The sequence below is a fragment of the Pseudopodoces humilis genome, chromosome 3 (assembly GCF_049639895.1).
Source record: "Pseudopodoces humilis isolate 2021_Gansu_Grassland_sample_001 chromosome 3, ASM4963989v1, whole genome shotgun sequence".
Lineage (NCBI taxonomy): Eukaryota > Metazoa > Chordata > Aves > Passeriformes > Paridae > Pseudopodoces > Pseudopodoces humilis.
Genome location: NC_142202.1, coordinates 95,490,699 through 95,509,025, shown reverse-complemented (window position 1 = coordinate 95,509,025; position 18,327 = coordinate 95,490,699). Strand labels below are relative to the sequence as shown.

At 36.8% G+C, this 18,327-nt stretch overlaps 1 protein-coding gene across 1 annotated transcript in view; it reads right to left on the bottom strand.

Annotated features, from left to right (window-relative positions):
- The window catches only part of TPO (thyroid peroxidase), a 43,871-nt gene that overhangs the window by 14,701 nt on the left and 10,843 nt on the right, over positions 1–18,327 (bottom strand). The window contains 5 exon segments of the mRNA XM_005521932.2: positions 955–1,470; positions 6,450–6,656; positions 9,368–9,497; positions 14,217–14,349; positions 16,630–16,799. Coding sequence (XP_005521989.2) covers positions 955–1,470; positions 6,450–6,656; positions 9,368–9,497; positions 14,217–14,349; positions 16,630–16,799 — 1,156 coding nt within the window.

Sequence of the window (18,327 nt, the reverse complement as noted above, 5' to 3'; positions counted from 1 at the left end):
AACCAGAAGGGTATGAATGCACAGAGGCCTGCTTTTGGACTTGCACTTCTTTTCTAGCAAGTATTAACTATTGTGACTTGTCAATGCCATTCTTTTAATGAAAATGGCATATATATGGTAGAGGAGGTGACTTGGTTAAAGCAAACAAAAAGCCAAACATTTCAAAAGAGCCTAAATACAATTAAGTCAAGTATGTTACTTCTCTGGAGCTCTATGAATTTGAGGGCAAGTAACAATGCATTAAACAGTGCAGGTGATTTCTTAAAGGAAACATGCTTTGTATTCTATTGTGACAGAAGAAAGGAAAATGGTTTTATCAGAAAAGTGGTGTCTTATTGCATCCTCCCCCAATTTATCTCCCAAAATGTCTCCTTTGCTACTGAAAAAAAATAAATTTTAAGAGTATGAAAACATGTCTATTATAAACATCCTTGTGGACTCCTTTGTATTTTCCCACAGGTATTTCTCCTGCTATCTCCTGTTAACAGTAGCCCCTGAAGTACGTGCATTACTTCTTCACTGAGAATGTCACAGGCATTTATACTCTGGGGATTTATTATTTACGTAATACCTGTGAGAAAGTAAACATTTTGAACATTATATAAATATATATATAAAATTATATAAATAATTTCCTTTAACCAAAAAAAAAATAATCTGAAAAAGCCTCTTTTATTGAAAAAACGGACATTGGAGAAGCCTGCATAAATATGTGTCTGAGTAGAAACTGCCATGAAAATCAGAACGCTGAGGTGCCTAGAGAAACTAAGCACTGAAACATTGCATTTAGGAAAGTGGAAAGCAAAGTGAACTTTAAACATGCCATGTTTGAAGCACAGAAATAGGTGGGAAAGAAAGGGTAATGCGATCTCAAAAAGCCCCTCCCAGAAGCACATTGGAAGCTTTGTGAGTTCTGTTCACTGCAATGTGTATGAGAGCAAACAAGCAGCCAACCTGATGCAGAGCACCAACAATTTTGCGCGTCTCTTGGTAGACGGTCTCTGAGCTCCAGTGGCCATTGATGCGCTTGAGGGCCCGGGCCAGGCGGTTGTGCTCCCTCAGCCACAGCGTGTGCATGGCAGCCAGGGATGTGACCTCGCTGGAGCGGCTGTCCCCGGCCAGAAAACATTCCACCCTCTCACCTCCACTCGCACTTGGGTCTTGTGCACAAGGGGATGGGATCCGATCTGTAAAAGGCAGGTATTCCCGATGGTTGTCATCATACTTTAAGTTTACTCTAAGAAGGCCTTCATTGCTTGTTAAATTCCTCAGTTTGTTTTCAACAGCAGGGGTGCTGCCATAGACTGTAGAGGCATCGAGGAAAGAAGTTAAGCCATTGATCTGTTGTCTTGTATTTAGCACTGATATATTTCCAAAGAGAACAGCATGATCACCGGTGCCGCATGCAGGAGATGAGCGGTAGAAGGGCAGGCAATCCATCCCTGCAGATAATGTATCGTTGGTGGTTACCTGCATACAAAATAAGGGTATTTTCTGAGGTGAGGAGAACAGCTGTGGATGCTGAATTGAGTCTTGCCTAAATGTTTACTTAAATTCTCTGTTTTTTATTGTTCAGATCTCAGCTACTGGAATGACATATTCTAAATCTGTATAGATTGTTTTTCTTTAGATTTAAAGAGAAAATATGAATATTTTTTAAGCAGAGACAAACCCCCAAACTTTTACTCTATCATAAGCTGTTGATGTAATACCTTTACATCTAAATCAGTCTGGCTTTACAATCAAAATTCATCATAAAATGTATCAGAGTGAAGACATGAACATCTGGTCAAATTCTGTTCTACTGAAGAGCAATAGAAACAGCAGGTTTACCTGTATGCATAAAAACATAATGAGGAGTTTCAGTGTCTGCAGCAGCACACTGTAAAAGCTTTGGTTCAATACTGAATTCTAATCCTGTTTCCTAACTAAAAAGGACAGATGTAAATATTCATTTTGCTTTCTGCCAGTCCCCCACAAGTCTTCTGCCACATTATTTTGCTGCAACAATTGTCTTACAGGTACTGAATTCTGACCATCTTTATAAAAAGCAAAGGCTGCACATAGACTTGGCTAAATGAAAAACTGCCAGTCTTTTATTGGTTTGATCCCCACACAGTTGAGACACTGAGGTCAAATAATGAGGTCCAAAAATCTAAGAGAAAATAAATTATTTGTGCAGACACCCGAGCTAACCCTTATTTGTATTCTATCTATTCTATCTGCTTGCTTTTCATTTTTCACTTTGGCAGAAGACAGTGAATGCTGCATATGTGATGTAATTTCTTCTTAATTTTTCTAATAATACAGAGATCAGTCTGCAGAGATAGAACAGTCTTTAAATTGGGGTTAACAGTAACAAAGTAACTTTGGAATGAAATGAATTAACTTTATATAATGTTACCTCATTTATTATACCAAGTAAAATTTTCTTAGTACTGAGAGCTCATGTCAGTAGGGATTGATACCAACAAATCTTTTACATTAAGAAATGGTTAAATTTTGTTTGGTAAAGAAATTCTACTATTATTTCTTCATTGCCTAGGTTTTAGCAAATCAAAGTAGCTTATATTTGAAGAAAATAAGTAATTTTCTTTCACTGATTTTTGAAATCAATAATTTCTCTGTCTTGTGTTTTCTATTTAGCATTTGTTATTAAGTCTTTTGCTATTAGTATGGCTTCTTTTTCCCTTCAGCTGGTAATGTAAGCAGGCAACTCATCTCATAATACAAATATCTGAACCCACGGCCCTGTATGTGCTGTATATATTCTAGTTATCAGGAGGTATTCAGGAAGAATTCAGGTTTCACTGAGAAAAGAATGTAGGAGATGCCTATATGGTGTTAAACAGGCTCACAGAAAAACATGTCAACACTGAATGAAGCTCATACTGAATAATCTTTAGTTAACTACCTCTGCAATTTCAGTTCAATCCGTTCTGGTCCCCAGGGGAGAAAAATCAGCAATAATGAGCATTAAGGCACTGGCTGAGCTGCATAATGCTGTCCTTTCCCTTTTCGTAGGATAAGTAGTTTGCAGTCAGCAGCTGAACGTGTAAACTAGAGGTTCCTTATAATATTATCCAAAGACATTAAAAATAATCTGAGTGAAAGAAAGAGACCCTTTTCTGCTGAAATGGGTACTGAATTTATTTTCTTTTTTTTTTTCTTTAAAAAAATGACTAAAATTCATGATTCATTTTTGTTTGTATCACACAGTTCTAGAGGGAAAAAATTTGCAACAAAACCCTGATTGGCCACAATAGTTTTCCTGTATAGCTGCCTTTTGATTTAACTGGTTATTATATATGCATAGTCATGGTAATGGTAAAATTCTTCTATGTGAAGGAAAATGAAAGGCAATAATTGTTTAAGTGTACCACAATCTCTAAACTGTTATTTCAGTTAAAGAAAAAATCTTTCTTATTGTGAATTTATTCTATGGGAAATGACCTTGTTATGGTTATTTTTCTGTAGATTTAAGAGAAAACCTAGCTTATGGTCTGTGAAAATTTGAAGAAAAGGAAAATATTAATGATTATTTGTGCACAGGCAACTTGGAGAAGAGTCCATGATCCCATCTGACAGCGAGCTGCTGCTGCTGAAACAGAAGAAAAAGGCAGGGACTCACTTTGCTGGTTGTTGAGTGCAGACGACTGATCTATTTGTAGCTGAGACAGTAACCTGTCTTGTTACATGTCAACTTTTTCAAATCACCTCACTTTTCTGAGACTGTTTCTTTTCCACCTCTTTGTATCTCAGGTAACTGAAAGCTTTTCTGGATTGCCTCATGCTACCTGTACGTGCTGTGTCTAACTTATTGGCAGCAATTAATACTGAATAAAGTCAGTAGCTCTCTTATGAAAGTCTTTCTAATGCTTTATGTCTCAGCTCCAACCTGAAATAATAATCTCAGGAATGACAAGTTATCTCCACAACTCTGTTCTGCATGTCAGGCTGTTATAAAAAAAGTGTAAACTAAAGCTAGTGGGTGTGAGGTATTTTTGCCCCATTAGGGGATCCCATAAATATACAGAAAAAAGAATGTTCAGGCCCTACCAGAAACTACAGGCTCCATGTGAGCATTGCTCAGAGAAATTCTATACCATTTATTATAAAAATGTCCAGAACAGAAAATCACAATGGTTCCTGGTAACCTATGAATCATTTGCCTACACTTTTCATTAATATTAATGAACTAGTGCAGCTTTCAATACTTCATTGAATTGCACTGACTCTGAATATTTTCCAGGTAGATTTCCTAACCTGTGCAGTCAGGACCTTCCTCTCCTTGCTGAAACCCCCAGAGAGGATGTGCAGTTGTTGTCCTTTTCTGTGGGTGGCTTCTCCCTTGGGTGCAGCTTTTGTAGGAACAGGAAAAGTGCAAACTGCAGCCTCTACATCTACATTGTTGTATAAGATGCTATTGATTTCACTGCCTTTGGAAACCAGCTACAGTTCCTTCGTATACAAAATGAATGTATGAAACTAACTGTGGCAGTTTTCCAAATATTTAGTATGGGGACATTTATTTAGGTAATAATTCTGAAAGAAGATTTGTTCTAGAGGGTAATAGTGTTTTGTTTTGGTGTTCAAAAATTTGTTCCTCTGATGACACTATTTATTGCAACAGCCCTTTCTTTTTGTTTGTTTTTTTTTTTTTTTTTTAATACAGAATCTAATCTCTCTTTTTGAGAAAAAACAGTCACAAAATACTGAACATATATAGTAAAAGCAAAAGAACAACCATCTTTGCATCTGTCCATCAAAGCTGTGAACAGGTAAATAACAAAATGGAGCTGAAAAATTCGTGGGACTGTAACCATGTAAAGGGGCTACAAGTTGGCAAACTCATCTGTTGCTTACAGGGTTGTGACTGAATTTTTTTGCATGACTACATCAAAGCCATCCTCATGCTGAGTAAGAGCAGCATCCAGTGCTAGATTTAGCTATATTTAATACTCAATGATAGATTTAGTATATGCTCACATAACTCACCTTCAAGAGCATCCTTGAAACACACTCTGAATCTTGTCACAGCTCCGAGACAGAAATCCAGAGTCTGTGCCCTGTTTAGAGCACTGAAGGATGCACTTGCAAGTCTTTGCCATGACAATCTATGAACCCTCTATCCCTCTTTACTGAGTGCCTCTACTACATTAATAATGCTAGCCTTGGAGTCTTTTTTAAAGATCCCTTACACTGTCTCTTTTTTTAAGTAGATGGGATTTTGAGGCTTGAATTAGTCAGGGTTCAATGCTTACAAACTATGGTCCTTGTGATTTACTTTCCATTCAAGTTATGGGAAACAGTGCTCTCAGTTGCTCACTGTCTGAAAGAATGTGGTTCTTTAAGAAGCCTGTGTTCTTTCTGAATGCTCTGAAGATATGTTTGCAAACTTTCAAAAGTCCATATATCCAGCGTGAGAGGGACTAGATTTACCTACTTCTGGTGAAATTGTAGGCAGTCATTAATTTCACTTAATCTTCCCAGTATTTTAAATTCTCTCACCATATGGAAGATGAGCCACCTTTTAACACAACCTGATTTTGTTCTCTTTACAGCTAGCCAAATATTTTCCTCTACATTTAGTGAGAGAGAAATGAGGCACTTAAAGCAAAACAAGACTGTGCAATGTTTATCAATTACAGTTTGCTAAGGTAAAAGATGTTTTCTATTCTGATAGAAACCCTAAATGGCAGTACATAGGGAAGCTGATAAATAATCATGCTCCAACACCAAGTAAGAGAATTTAGGTTGTGCTGACTTGAACATCACTGAGGGCTATGATAGGCATGGAGCTTTCCTATAGCCTGAGTTGGACAGGCTGTGCTTTGACAAGAAAAAACATGGTTTTACTCTGCTACTCATTTTTTTTGAGTGAAACAAGGACTATACTTTTAAATAAGGTGATCAAAAATGCTGTATCCTATATTTATACCTATTTATGTTTCTTCTATCCCTCTAACAAGCTTTGAACTCATGTTTTCCATCTGCTCAAAGCAAAGATGTGATGTATGTAAGTTTCAGCAGCTCCCTGGAGATGATTTTTATACATACATTGAAAAGATAGCTCTCTTCAAAAGTTTGCATTAACTGGAAGAAGTATTGTTAAGATCTTTTCACTTTATCTGGATGAAAATGTAAATGACTACTTTGCTACTTTCCCCAGTGGAACTCAAAACCTTGAAGCATGAGAACAACAACACTAGGAGGGACCAGTAAGATTTCTCTGCAACATAAACCTTAGGTTAAAAATTTGATATTTTATTAAGTATATTAACTCTAGTTTTTTATCGCTACAAAAAAAATTTTCAATGTCTACCTGTTTCATTTAATAGTCGTACAGGTTTCTATTTTTTTATTGCTGTCTGCTCTAACGTTTCCTGACTTTACTCATCTTTTTAAAGCCTGGAATTTGTCTTGTAGAATTTAAGTTGGAATCTTACCTTTATTGGAAAACATGGATTTTGTTTTTCACAAGTCATCTGGCACTCCATCCCACTTAGGAGGCTGGTTCTCCCTGTGCTCTGGGGCGTGAATGCAATGTCATGGTCTATGTACTGTCCCCATACCATAATGATATCAGAATACAGGTTGTCTTCAGTAACAGCCTCATTAGGTGCATGAATAATTTTTCTTGTCACTTCACGAACCTGAGAAGAGAACTAATTTACCTTGAGTGACAAACAGTTTTTACTTCTCAGAAAATGATAAAATACTAAAAATGTAGGGGGAACAGTCATAAAAGCTATCTTCCCGCTTTCCAAATTTATGTTTCTAGAATATTTCTAATGGTTTACCTAAAACCAAAACAAAATAAAAAATCCAAAAACTTTGTATGTATGAAATTCAACCTCTATCAGGCTCTTATTTCTGTTCAGGAGCTGAGACCAAGGTGCTACAAGCAGTTTCAAAGATGTTTCAGCTGAAATATGTTATGAAATATATGAATGACATAAGATATGTAATCTTCTATATGTTTTCCAGTGAGCAGCGTATCTTTGATCTGTTTCTTTCCAGACAATTTTGAAAACCACACATTTATTTTAGACTGTCTAAAAGTTTTCTTTCGATGTATTCTGTTTTCTCCCCAAACAAAAGGATTTTCTGGGAAAACTCAAACCACTGTTGACACTCAGAAGGTCTGAGCTGCTCTGTATGTAAATGAAGTAGCTTATGCAGCTCAGGACATGTGGTAGATGCAAACACATGGTAGCTGAAAGTTCAGCTTCCTTTTCCCAGGCAGGGAGGAGCCAAAAAATATTTCTGACACAGTTCTGTGCAAGATGCATAGAGATACAGATGCTCTGAGGAGGAGCACATGGAGATAACTATGCTACTTGTCCAGCCTATATTAATAACTAAGCAAAACCATCAGGGCAAAATCAGCACTCAGTTTGAGGAGATGTTAAGGTTATCATTATTCACAGATTATTCCCTCATACTGCAAAATATTCCCTGGTAAGTAACAGCTGCCTTGGAACTCAAGCAACTGAAAGGGCAGCACATAAAATAGACTCACAGAGCCTATAATAAATATAAGAGCTGTATAATGAATGTATAAGGCAGGTTCAGTTAAATAGAATTGGTAAGGACAAGAGGCAACATGGGGCTTGTTAGGAATATCAAGATTTATACTGAAATATTCAACAGCAAGCTACCTACAGCTCATCAGGAATTCAAATCATTAGATCAGTATTTTAATAGCTTTGGTGGCCACAAAGCACAAACTTTTTTTTTAAGTTAATAATTTTTTTTTATCATTGTTTTCCTTTATAGTAATCCTCACACTTATCTATCACTTTCACAATATTTTCACATTACTTTTGAAAGGATATAGTTAGATAGCTAAAAGTACAAAAAAAGAACAATTATGTAAATGACAAAAAAACATTTATGACATTAGTTTTACCCTATCTTACTCCAAAACAAAGCAGAGACCCTTGCTCATGGTCAGACATTGATGATCAGATTCAGTACAGTTATACAATCTTTTTTTCAGTGTGTTTTACTTGACAAGCATGTACCCTAATGAATCTAGAAAAGGCAGTTTGTACTATCTACTGGAAATTTGCCTGTGTAAATGTCAGGTTTTCATCTCTGAGTGCTAAATTGTGCAACTTAGAGACAATGTTATTTAATTAATAACATGAGTTGCAGGTGACATTAACACTAAATTCTCTTGCTTATCCTTATTAAACATACAATGGTTAAAATGACAAGACTTTGAGTCCATTAAAAGTCAGGTTTCAAAGCAATGATGACAAATCACAAATTGTAAATCCAGTCCAAATCATTTTAACCTGCACTGGGGAATTTTTCACCCAGTCCTCTGTGCAAATGTTCTTTTTCCATACTTCCCACTACGGCAGGTCTGCTATTTTTTGAGTATATGAGGTGCTAAAATCCATAAATATTGCAATACTTTCTAAGTTCAGTACATTGGACTAACTAAAAAATGAAGTTATGATTTGACAGAAACACTTGTTCAGTTAAAGGTTGCTAGCCTATGAAGAATGGTGTACATGCACACACCTGCACACATGCTAGCATGTCTATGTGCTTTGTATTGGTTTAGTTAATACCCACCATTCTTTCCCCCCTCCTCCTTCCCTGAATAAAGGTGCCATTATTAAAACAAAAAATAATAAAATTGCTGGAACATCTAGGCTGGAAGGAAATTCTGGCAACTACAATGTGCAACTTTAAATTGAAAGCAGGGATTAGGTTATTGAGAGCTCCATAAAGACAGATCTTGGGTATTTCCCATGAGGGATATGCCAGAAGTTCTCTGGGCTGGAATCCATATTCCAGCAAAAACCTATTCCAACATTTAATTGTGCTCTCAAAAAATATTAATTTCTTGTTTGAAGGCAAAATTTTCTCTGGAGCAACTTGTGAACATTGCCTCTTGCCATGGCAGCATGCATCCTTGTAGACCTCCCCCTTCTCTACAATTTCATCATGGGAAGGTAAAAATTAGGTCTGCTGTGCACTCTTTCTCTAACTGAGCAATCATCACCCTGTGTGTGCTGGCTGCCTGGTACCTGCCAGGCCAGGCATTTGGTTGGCTCCTGCCCTGCCTGCTCTCCCCTACAGCACTTTTTGGAGTGCTGGGCTGCTCCCCAGGACAGTCAGTGTCCCCTGAACTGCTCCATGGGCTTATCCCAGCCAGGGGCACTCTCACCATGTGGCTGAACTTATGCTTTGCAAAGACACTGGCTTCTTAACTGAGTTCCACAGACACTTTTGAAGTATTTCACACAGATATTTCATTTACTGATGCAAATGGAGGTCTGTGGTGGCAGGTATGATAATAGCCAAGTGTATGTGTTTCAAGTGATCTTGAGGTAAACTTCCTAACCAAGGGTAGCTGGAATCCATTGTATCGGACACTGGGATCCCATCCTCGAGGCTGGCTGAGGCCATCTTCATAGGCTGCTGGAAGCCACCTAGCCAAAGCTGTGTTGGATGCTCCCCATCTAGGATGTTCCCTATGAAAAGAAAAACAAACAAACAAAAAAAATCCCCCAAAAGCAACAGCTGCAGCAGAACCTCTAAATATATTCTGAATATAATATAAATATATATATATATTACTTATATTTATGTTCTGAATATAACACCTCACCATAAAAATATAATAATAAAATAACATGAAATAATCATCAGCCACAGAGCAATATGCCATTACAATAAGAGGTTCATGTAGCAATCTTTGAAAGGACATAAAATACTTGTCTTCATGAATGTCAATATTAATTTTACTCAAAAGGAAAATAATGAACATTTAAATTGCTAATGAATTATTACTATTTTACTCATGTTTATAACCTAAGTTGGTTACCTTTTAACATTTTCTAAACACTTGCTGTGAAGGTGAGTTCCTAATAGTGTCCTCATTCCCCATAAAGTCAGATATAATCTCCATTGCCTTTGCTAGCATCTTTAGAAAGATGTTTGTTTAGAGCAACAGCAAGGAAATCAAAACTGAGGAAAATATGAAGAAACACTAGAGTACAGGTGAAGAAAGCTGAAATGAAAAATGGGCACTAGTCATATGTTGGAACCCTGGGCACATAGAGAAGAAATCATTTAGCAAGACCAAAGGAGCCAGGGCTGAGGAGATGGGAGCTGAATCCAGTGGCAATGCTCCCTCTGGTTGAAGCTATACCAATTTCTTGGGTCCATCTTTGGGAGGGCCTGTGCACAGGCCCAGGCACTGAAATATGATGCTAAGTTGCCAGCAATAACTGCAGTGAATTTTTTTCCTCACTTGCTTTTTCCTGAATGTCACCCGCCTGAGCACATCTTGGCATCATTGCATACCAGTTTATCATCCTATAGCCAGCCTACCTGGAAGGGGAAGGGATGTAAAAAGTGTAGACAAAATGTGTAAAAGTAAGAGGGTGGCAAGAATCAGATCATATTTATTTTGAGGGTCAGCAAATGATCCTTGGTGATTTCTATTTATTAGTAGAGTGAGTGAGTCTTGGGTTTGACCCAATTAATCTTCCCTCTATCATGAATATCGGAAATTTTAGGATTTCTTTTTTTGTTTGGTTGTTTTTCAACATGTCCTGTTCAATGATACTTCATAATTGTTAAACATATATCAGCACTAAAAGAAAAAAATATTTTTTGCAATGTACTCAGCTGACTAAAATTGTAAAATAAGCCTCAAGAAACCAGAAATATTTCTGGAATATTGATAGAAATACATGGCATTAAAACATATGTATGTTTACATGTCTATCAGGATTCTAAAAAATTATTATATTAATACTTCGTTGATCTCCAGCACACTGAAGAGACTCAATTTGCCAAGCTATATGGTGCAGTAATATGCTTAATTATCCACAATAATTCACACTTGAAGGTTGAAGTATGCTTTAATAAAGCATTCAAATTAGTTACAGTTGATTTGCCTTTATTGAAATTGCATAAAATACTGCACATAGTGTAGTGCTATTCCAGTCAATTAAAAATAATGAAATGTTAATGTAGCTGCTTAACCAGTGATTTTTCTCCTGATTGCTTTTGTATTTTAGCAGATCACTGGAATGCTACTTTAGTAAAACCCCTCACACATGCCTTTTTATTATTGCATTAAACATACTAATATCTTGGAATCTTGCTTGAGTTAAAAAGGCAGTTGAAATAAAGAGATTTTTCTACCATACAGCTTTATAAAGTACTCAAATTTGATACTATATATTATGTTTATGGAAGGAGTTTGCATTTACTTGTGAAATACTGGAATTCCACCATTAGGATTTTTTTTTTTTGGCTGTCAGAGAAGCAACCTGGAGTCTTAAGCTTCCATTCAGTATCCAGATTTTTATCTTCTGAAACTCATTTTAATGTTCTGCCTAGTTTCAAGTAGATGAAATGAATGCCATATGGCAACTTAATTATTGTAGTTCATGATGTTTTAAGTTGTGCTGAGTTATCATGAGTGTGACTTCTGGAAACATGGGACAGTTCTGGAAAATAAGCCTGCTACTAATTGAACACTTAGTTTTGCATTGGGGTGAAATAGCTAACCTAGAGGAAACATCTCAATTTCTTCTTATGGAAGCCAGTGGATTCAGTCAGGATTGCTCCTTCTTTCCACTAGATGAGCCATACTCCTAACTCTGCTGGTACTGGACCTCCAGACTGGGCATCAGGTCCTTACCTGAGAGAATGGTTAATGACACAACAATGAAACAGAAATGCTGCAGATAAAATTCCTCCCAGGTGCCCCAAATATTAAGTGTACAAAAAGTAAGCTAGTCATCTAACAACCTGTCCACCAAGCCATAAAGACAGAAAGCTCCTGGGTACCATCCTGTCACTCCATCTTATTTCTCACTACCAGGAACAGCCAAAGATGCAGCCTTGCAGAAGACAAGAGATCTCTGAAATCAAATATTAGGTGAAGGTAATTGCACTGTGGGAGTCCTTTCCTTTAGTACCTGTAATTCCTTCACCCTTGAGTTCCTCTCATTGTACTGGACACTAAAAAAACACATAGATCAATGCTAGCCAGTTGGGAATAAAAAACAAACAAGCAAAAAAAGAGTTTGGATTTTCTTTTTGTTCCTTATTCTTCATTTTAAAATAATGCAATTTTATTTTACTTGTTTAGATAGAAAGGAAACTAAAATCTGTAAATATCTCTTACAAGTAAAAGTGGATAATAACTCTGCTGGGAATGTCTGATATCATGTTGATATTCTCCATAGAAGGTCATGTTTATGCTATTCTACTACACCTTTATTCTAGGAAGTGCACACTAAAAGCAATCTCAGTGCTGTGGAAAAAACCCTTTGTAATTGATCTGATTTGTCCCAAATGTACAAACTGACTTAGCAGAACATCTGTAAAGCTTTTCCTTGCTCACTTCTAAATAGATTAAGAAAGATTGTTCTTGTGGACACACAATTAATTCTGCTATAATTTTTTTGTTGTTGTTTCTAAATTTCACTCATGAAATGCAGCATTTACTGATCTACAGTACAGCTACATATCCAGAGACTGAGCAAAAGTACAAATACAACACAGATCTTGATATATTTTCTGCCTGGAAGTGGAAGCTGTAAAGCAAGGAAAAGAACAGCTGGTATTTCATTTAATTTCTGAGGTCTTTGAACTTGGCTTACATCACAAAATCTGTTATTTACATGACATTGTTGTGGGCTTTTCAAGTTTCTGTATTTCAGTAGAACAAGAGGTATTTCAAGGGGCTCAAAGAGTTTTAGACTCAGTAAAGATCTGAATCACTGGTCTCAAAGCCTTTGGTTTTGCAGCATTTTTTGTCACCTTACACCTTTTACACACATTTAGAGCAAGAGTATAAAATGCCACCTAATATGAGTGGTGGGTTTAAATTCCAATGCAGTACAAGCATAAAAATATACAAAGTAGAAGAGAGTGACTACAGAGCAGACTCAATGAATGATATTTACCCTACCCAACTTTAGATACAAGATGGAAATGCCTGTACACATCCTAGCATTATCAGTCCCTGAAGAGAAAAAGGTCTTTTACATTAACTATAGCAGAGTTCTTCTCTCCATCTCTAGGGAGAAAGACTACACAGCCACTCCTGTAAATTAAGAGCTTCAGCCATGTGTCTATGTTCCGCTGCACAAATCTTGGCCATTGTATTCAAGCCCTGATGGAGTTGTCAGTGCAAATATTGTACTAGCTGCTACTTCAGATTCCAAGCAACTCTGAACACGCCTGGGGGGAAATTATGGATTTCCACATAGTTAGATTTATAACACTGATTCATATCAGGTTGTGTCCTTTCAGCAAAGAACCTATCAGGCATGTTTCTTGCAAATGACTTATGATGTAGCAAAACAGATTCATCTCATAAAACCAGACTCACTGAATAATAAAACTGCAGAATTGTACTGCTCTTTATTCACCACATTGCAGAGCACCTGAACCTGTACAATGATAATGGCCTTCCATTTTCATCCCTGTTGTACTTTAGTTGTAAACTTACAGTCTACCTTTCAGTTTCTGGCCTTAGGTGTATGTATCCAGAGGCTGCTCAGTACAAATATTGTTTACCCTTGTATTTAAAAGGGCTCTCATTCTCAGTTTTACACTCATTGCATTGGAGGGTTCTGAAAAGACAGGCACATCTATTATGTTGGGTTTTGTAGGAAGCAATTGTCAAATAGATTAAGCAACAGGTAGGTACTAGTTATAAAAAACAGACACTAAACAGATACAAACAGATACGTAAACCTAAAAATAACACCTAGAATTTTTAGATTCATGCTTGCTAACTGTTCGAGTTGTGGGAAAATACAAAAATATTTCACTTTGGGAAGTAATACTGTTTTCCTGCTTTATATAATTTTATCCAATTCAACCAAAAATAAATACTGGGTTAGAATTAGATTTTCTTTTTATTTAGAAGAAGGCATCTGCTAAATCAGTTCTCCCTAAATATAAAGTCCTTCACATAATCCTGGAAGCTTTCAGAGGGAAAGCCTGTTTAATACAAAGACTAGTGCACCAAAGGTTAAATTATGAGTTCTTCCTCCAGGAACTTTTACAGGTACTTCATTTACAGACACGTTGATGCCAAAGTTAACTGATTAACATCAGTCCTACCTCATCAATTTCTTCAGAAAAAGCCAACACAGCTTTTAGGGTTTAAAGAATGAAAAAGACAGATTTTTCAGGACAGTTTTTATCATACATACCTGTTATTGCAGGCACCAGTGATGAGTCGATATTTATTAGCTAAGCAATTATTTGGACATTTTGGTGGCAACATATAAGGCAGACATCCAGAAATATTAGCAATCATAGTGAGCAGATCAGCTGATAAACGATCTGAAAGGAAGAATCCAGACAAGCAATTTGCTCTATTGGATTTAGCTGCTAGAGTAGAAAGGCCATTATTGTCAGTAGCATCTACAGAATTCTCCCTCTTCCTTGGAAAGAGCACTTAGTGAGAAGTGCTGCAAGAGGCTGTGCAGGGACTTAGAGGAAGAGCTGGTTTTATTAGCTGATGCATAGAGAATGAGAAGAGGTCCAGCAATAGCTGAGAACTGAGTCTGATCTGCTTGCTGCTTCCTACTTTCCCTGTGTTGTAGTACATTGCTTGCCTGGCCCCTGTGCTAGCAACAAAGGTGTAAAAAATGCCATTCAAGAACAAAAGTATTTACCAAGGAGGAAAAACGTGGGACTGGGAAGATGCAGAAATTTAAAGACCCTGCAGCTGACTATAGAACTATAGAATTCAATGCTGAGTGGAAGAGAATCAGAATTATTAGCTGGAATTTGGAAGCTAGGTAAAATCAAGTCCCTTTATACCAGAAGACAGCATGTTATAAATACATTTCTGATACAATCCAAGATAGGCCTCCCAGTGAGCAGCTGATGATGAGGGACAAAGCCAGACCACTGTGTAAGCTGCAGAGAGATGACACCTATTCTCACCTCTGCAGGTACTGAAATATGTATGGCCAGTTGGAGGTGGATGAATGCATGAAACAGGAGCAACCTGGTCTAGAGGAAGGTGAGCCTACCCACGGCAGGGGGCTGGAACTAGGGAGTCTCTAAGGTTCTTTCCAACCCAAGCCTTCCTATACTTCTATGAATCATGAAAATTCCTGAACTCAGAGAACCCTTGACATTCAAAGTGACTACAACCATCACATGATGAAAGGTGAGGGTAGAGATAACATATAAATCTTGCCCTTATCTCCCCACTGGCTAATGCATGTCACCCAGTCCCAATATCTCTTTGTTCTGCCCATTCAACTCTGAGCTAAGGTGTTTTAGTCCATTGTTCAAACTGAAATATTGAGCCACAAAAACAAACAACAGAAGTTCAAGAGCCAAATCAGCTCAAGGAATGTTCTGTTGAGCAGTTAGAACCTGTAAAAGGCAGTAGTGAGAACAGAGAGGGAATAGATTGTTAGACTGGCTACATAATCTTGTCATTATGTACTTACTAGTAACTTGTGCCAAATTTGTGAATAGAGCTGTATTTCTGTATTAGGTCAGGTTCAAAGTTATACTCAGAGCCCAGCTTTGCTGTTATCTGGGCTGCCTAGGTAGACTCACATTTTTCTTTAAAGTCAATTTAGTTCTTTAATTCATGTAAAACTATTCTATTGTGGTATACAGACTGTATAGTGTCTATTCACATTCTGTTAGCATTGTTTCAGCTCTGAAAATTAATAAGAGCTTTGTGCACTTCTTCAGTTTAGAAATTCAATTTCTTTTGAAATCTCACAGAAAAACATAATTGTATCTGTGTATGTGTGTGCATATAAATATAAGCACAGACATACTCATAGAGATATATTATTAGTTCTACAAATGTCCCATTAGTTTAGTAAGCCAGATATTTTTGAAAGTAAATGAAATAATAATTGTAGAGCTTTATGTTTGTCTACAGCACTCTAATGCTTCCATATCTTGGAAAAAATTGTTATAGCACTAAGACAGAACACTTCATGTAACTGACAGAATTAATATATGGGGAGAAAAAGTCAATGTTTCTGATATTTTGGGCCTTCCAGACACCAGACAAGCATCTTGAAATACATCTCTAATTAACAGCAAGTATTTTACTTAGACAGCATTGAACTTTCTGGACTATCTCTCTTTCCCCATCTAACATAAAAAAAACCAAACAGTTAAAATGGAAATAAATGTGTAACAGCAATGTATTATAAAATTAGTTTTGGAAATAAGATCATATTTTTTTTTAAAAGAGGGATATGCACATGTTGAGAGGAAGTTTGAAAATGCCAGTGCCATAGTGTGATACAAGATCAAGCACTAAACCCAAACTGCTGGGGAAGATAGATATTTCACTGTAAACAAGAGCCTTGCAACACTGGGGATATGCAGGCTGATTTGTAGGTAATACAAATACACAGTCATGAGTTCACAGGATGCCATTAGTGTAATACTGCTCTCCTCAACTATAAGAACACCACCCACACTCCAGCAAAGAAAAATGTAAACCTGAGGTGCTTTCAAGAACAAAAGAAAGTGCAAAATAAAATAAAAGTGAACTTAACTGAACTTTAATCTAAAAGACAGCATTCAATAAATCAATAGGGTGATTTGCCAATGTCAATATACTGTATTTACCAGCTGGATGCAATGAACGTTTGTGCTTCTGGCAAACTTTTTGTTTCAGCACCTGAATTGACATTTCCATTCGTTCAGCTGCTTGGGAAATATCTTGACTCTCTTGTTCAGGAAATTTCGAGAAAGCCAGCAGCAAGGTAGGGGTTGCCATTCCACTTCCTTGAATCTTTCTATAATTGAAATAAATACAGAAAGTTTTGCAATGTATACATTTTTAGATTTTTTTTTTTGTAACAATAAAGCTGTCTGTGCTGGATATGTTATAAGTTTAAGGTATTTAAGGTATTAAGGTATATTTTGATTGAAGAGTACACTGGGAAAGCAAAGAGGAAGTCTATCCTGTGACCTTGTTCTGCCAGGAAAATTCTAAAAGAGAAACTGCCCTTCTGTTGGACATACACAAGAGTTCATTTTGTGGGAAGCCTGTAGGATGAGAAAGAAACTATTGGGGTGAGCAGAGCCTGCAGCACTAAGTGGAAGACCTTGTGCAAGACAGTTACAAAAGAGGTCTCCCTGCTGTGAGCAGGCTTTGCTTTCATGTGAAATTTAACACCCAAGACCATCCTCAATCATCAATAGGACTTCTGAGCACCAATTCTCTTTAAAGCCTATATATCCACATACACAGTATTTCAAAGGAAACTTAATAGTCTGGTGTCTGGTGTAAGTGGTCTCAGTTTTATTCCTAATAAAATTCCAATTCTTAATTGAAACAATCATTGTTAAGCATTTATCTTTAGCTTCTCTCAGCATGTATCATATTTAAGATATTGGCCAAATAATTGACACAATATCCTATGAGACAGATAACTATCAGCATCTCCATCTATTACATGGGACATTTGAGCCACTGAAAGGTTAAGACCTATGTTTTCAAATTTTAAATAGAATTGTCACCAAAATACTAACACTAAATACCAAGATTGACCTCATTCTCTACATATAGAGGGGAAACAGTTCTTGACAAGTTCTGTCCATGTAAACAGTTAACACAGAGCTCTGCAAATCATGACTCATTTTCAAATCACAGGGATAAGTCTTCAGGGAAGTCTAGACAAAACTGTGGGGATTGTACCCTGTAAAACTTGGTTGATGTGTTCCAAATTTTGGAGAGAAATTCATTTTTTGTTGCACAGAAATCTTGTCAGAAAATGCTTGAAAGAGCTCATTTTCATATAGTAACTCAGCACACAGGAGCTTTCCCCTAAATTCCTACCTCTCCACAGTCCAAGAGAAATGTTTTATTTGCTTTCCCTTATCTTTTTTTGCATCTGTTGTAGATGGAAGGAAAAACATGAAATTCACTTTAGCAGACCAATTGGCAACAGGGTTTCGGTCCTGATGCCATAGGAGTTGTTCCTGTCTCACTCTGCACTGGCAAAAACATAATTAATGTTCAAAAATAGGTCCATAAAAGTATGATTTTTGAGCCACACGTTAATGGAATTTGTTGTGCTGTTTAGTTCATAAAAACATCCATATTTATTTTTGTGATCCTTATTTTGTCTCAAATTTTAAGAGATCAATTTACATGGTGATAATGCACAAGGTCACGTTGCATCAGATGTTCAGTGACATAATCACAGAATGGTTTGGGTTGGAAGGAACTTTAACTATCCCCTAGTTCCAACCCCCCTGCCATGGGATCCTCTAGACCAGATCTCTCAAAGGTAATGTGAGCAGTGATTTTGTGATTAT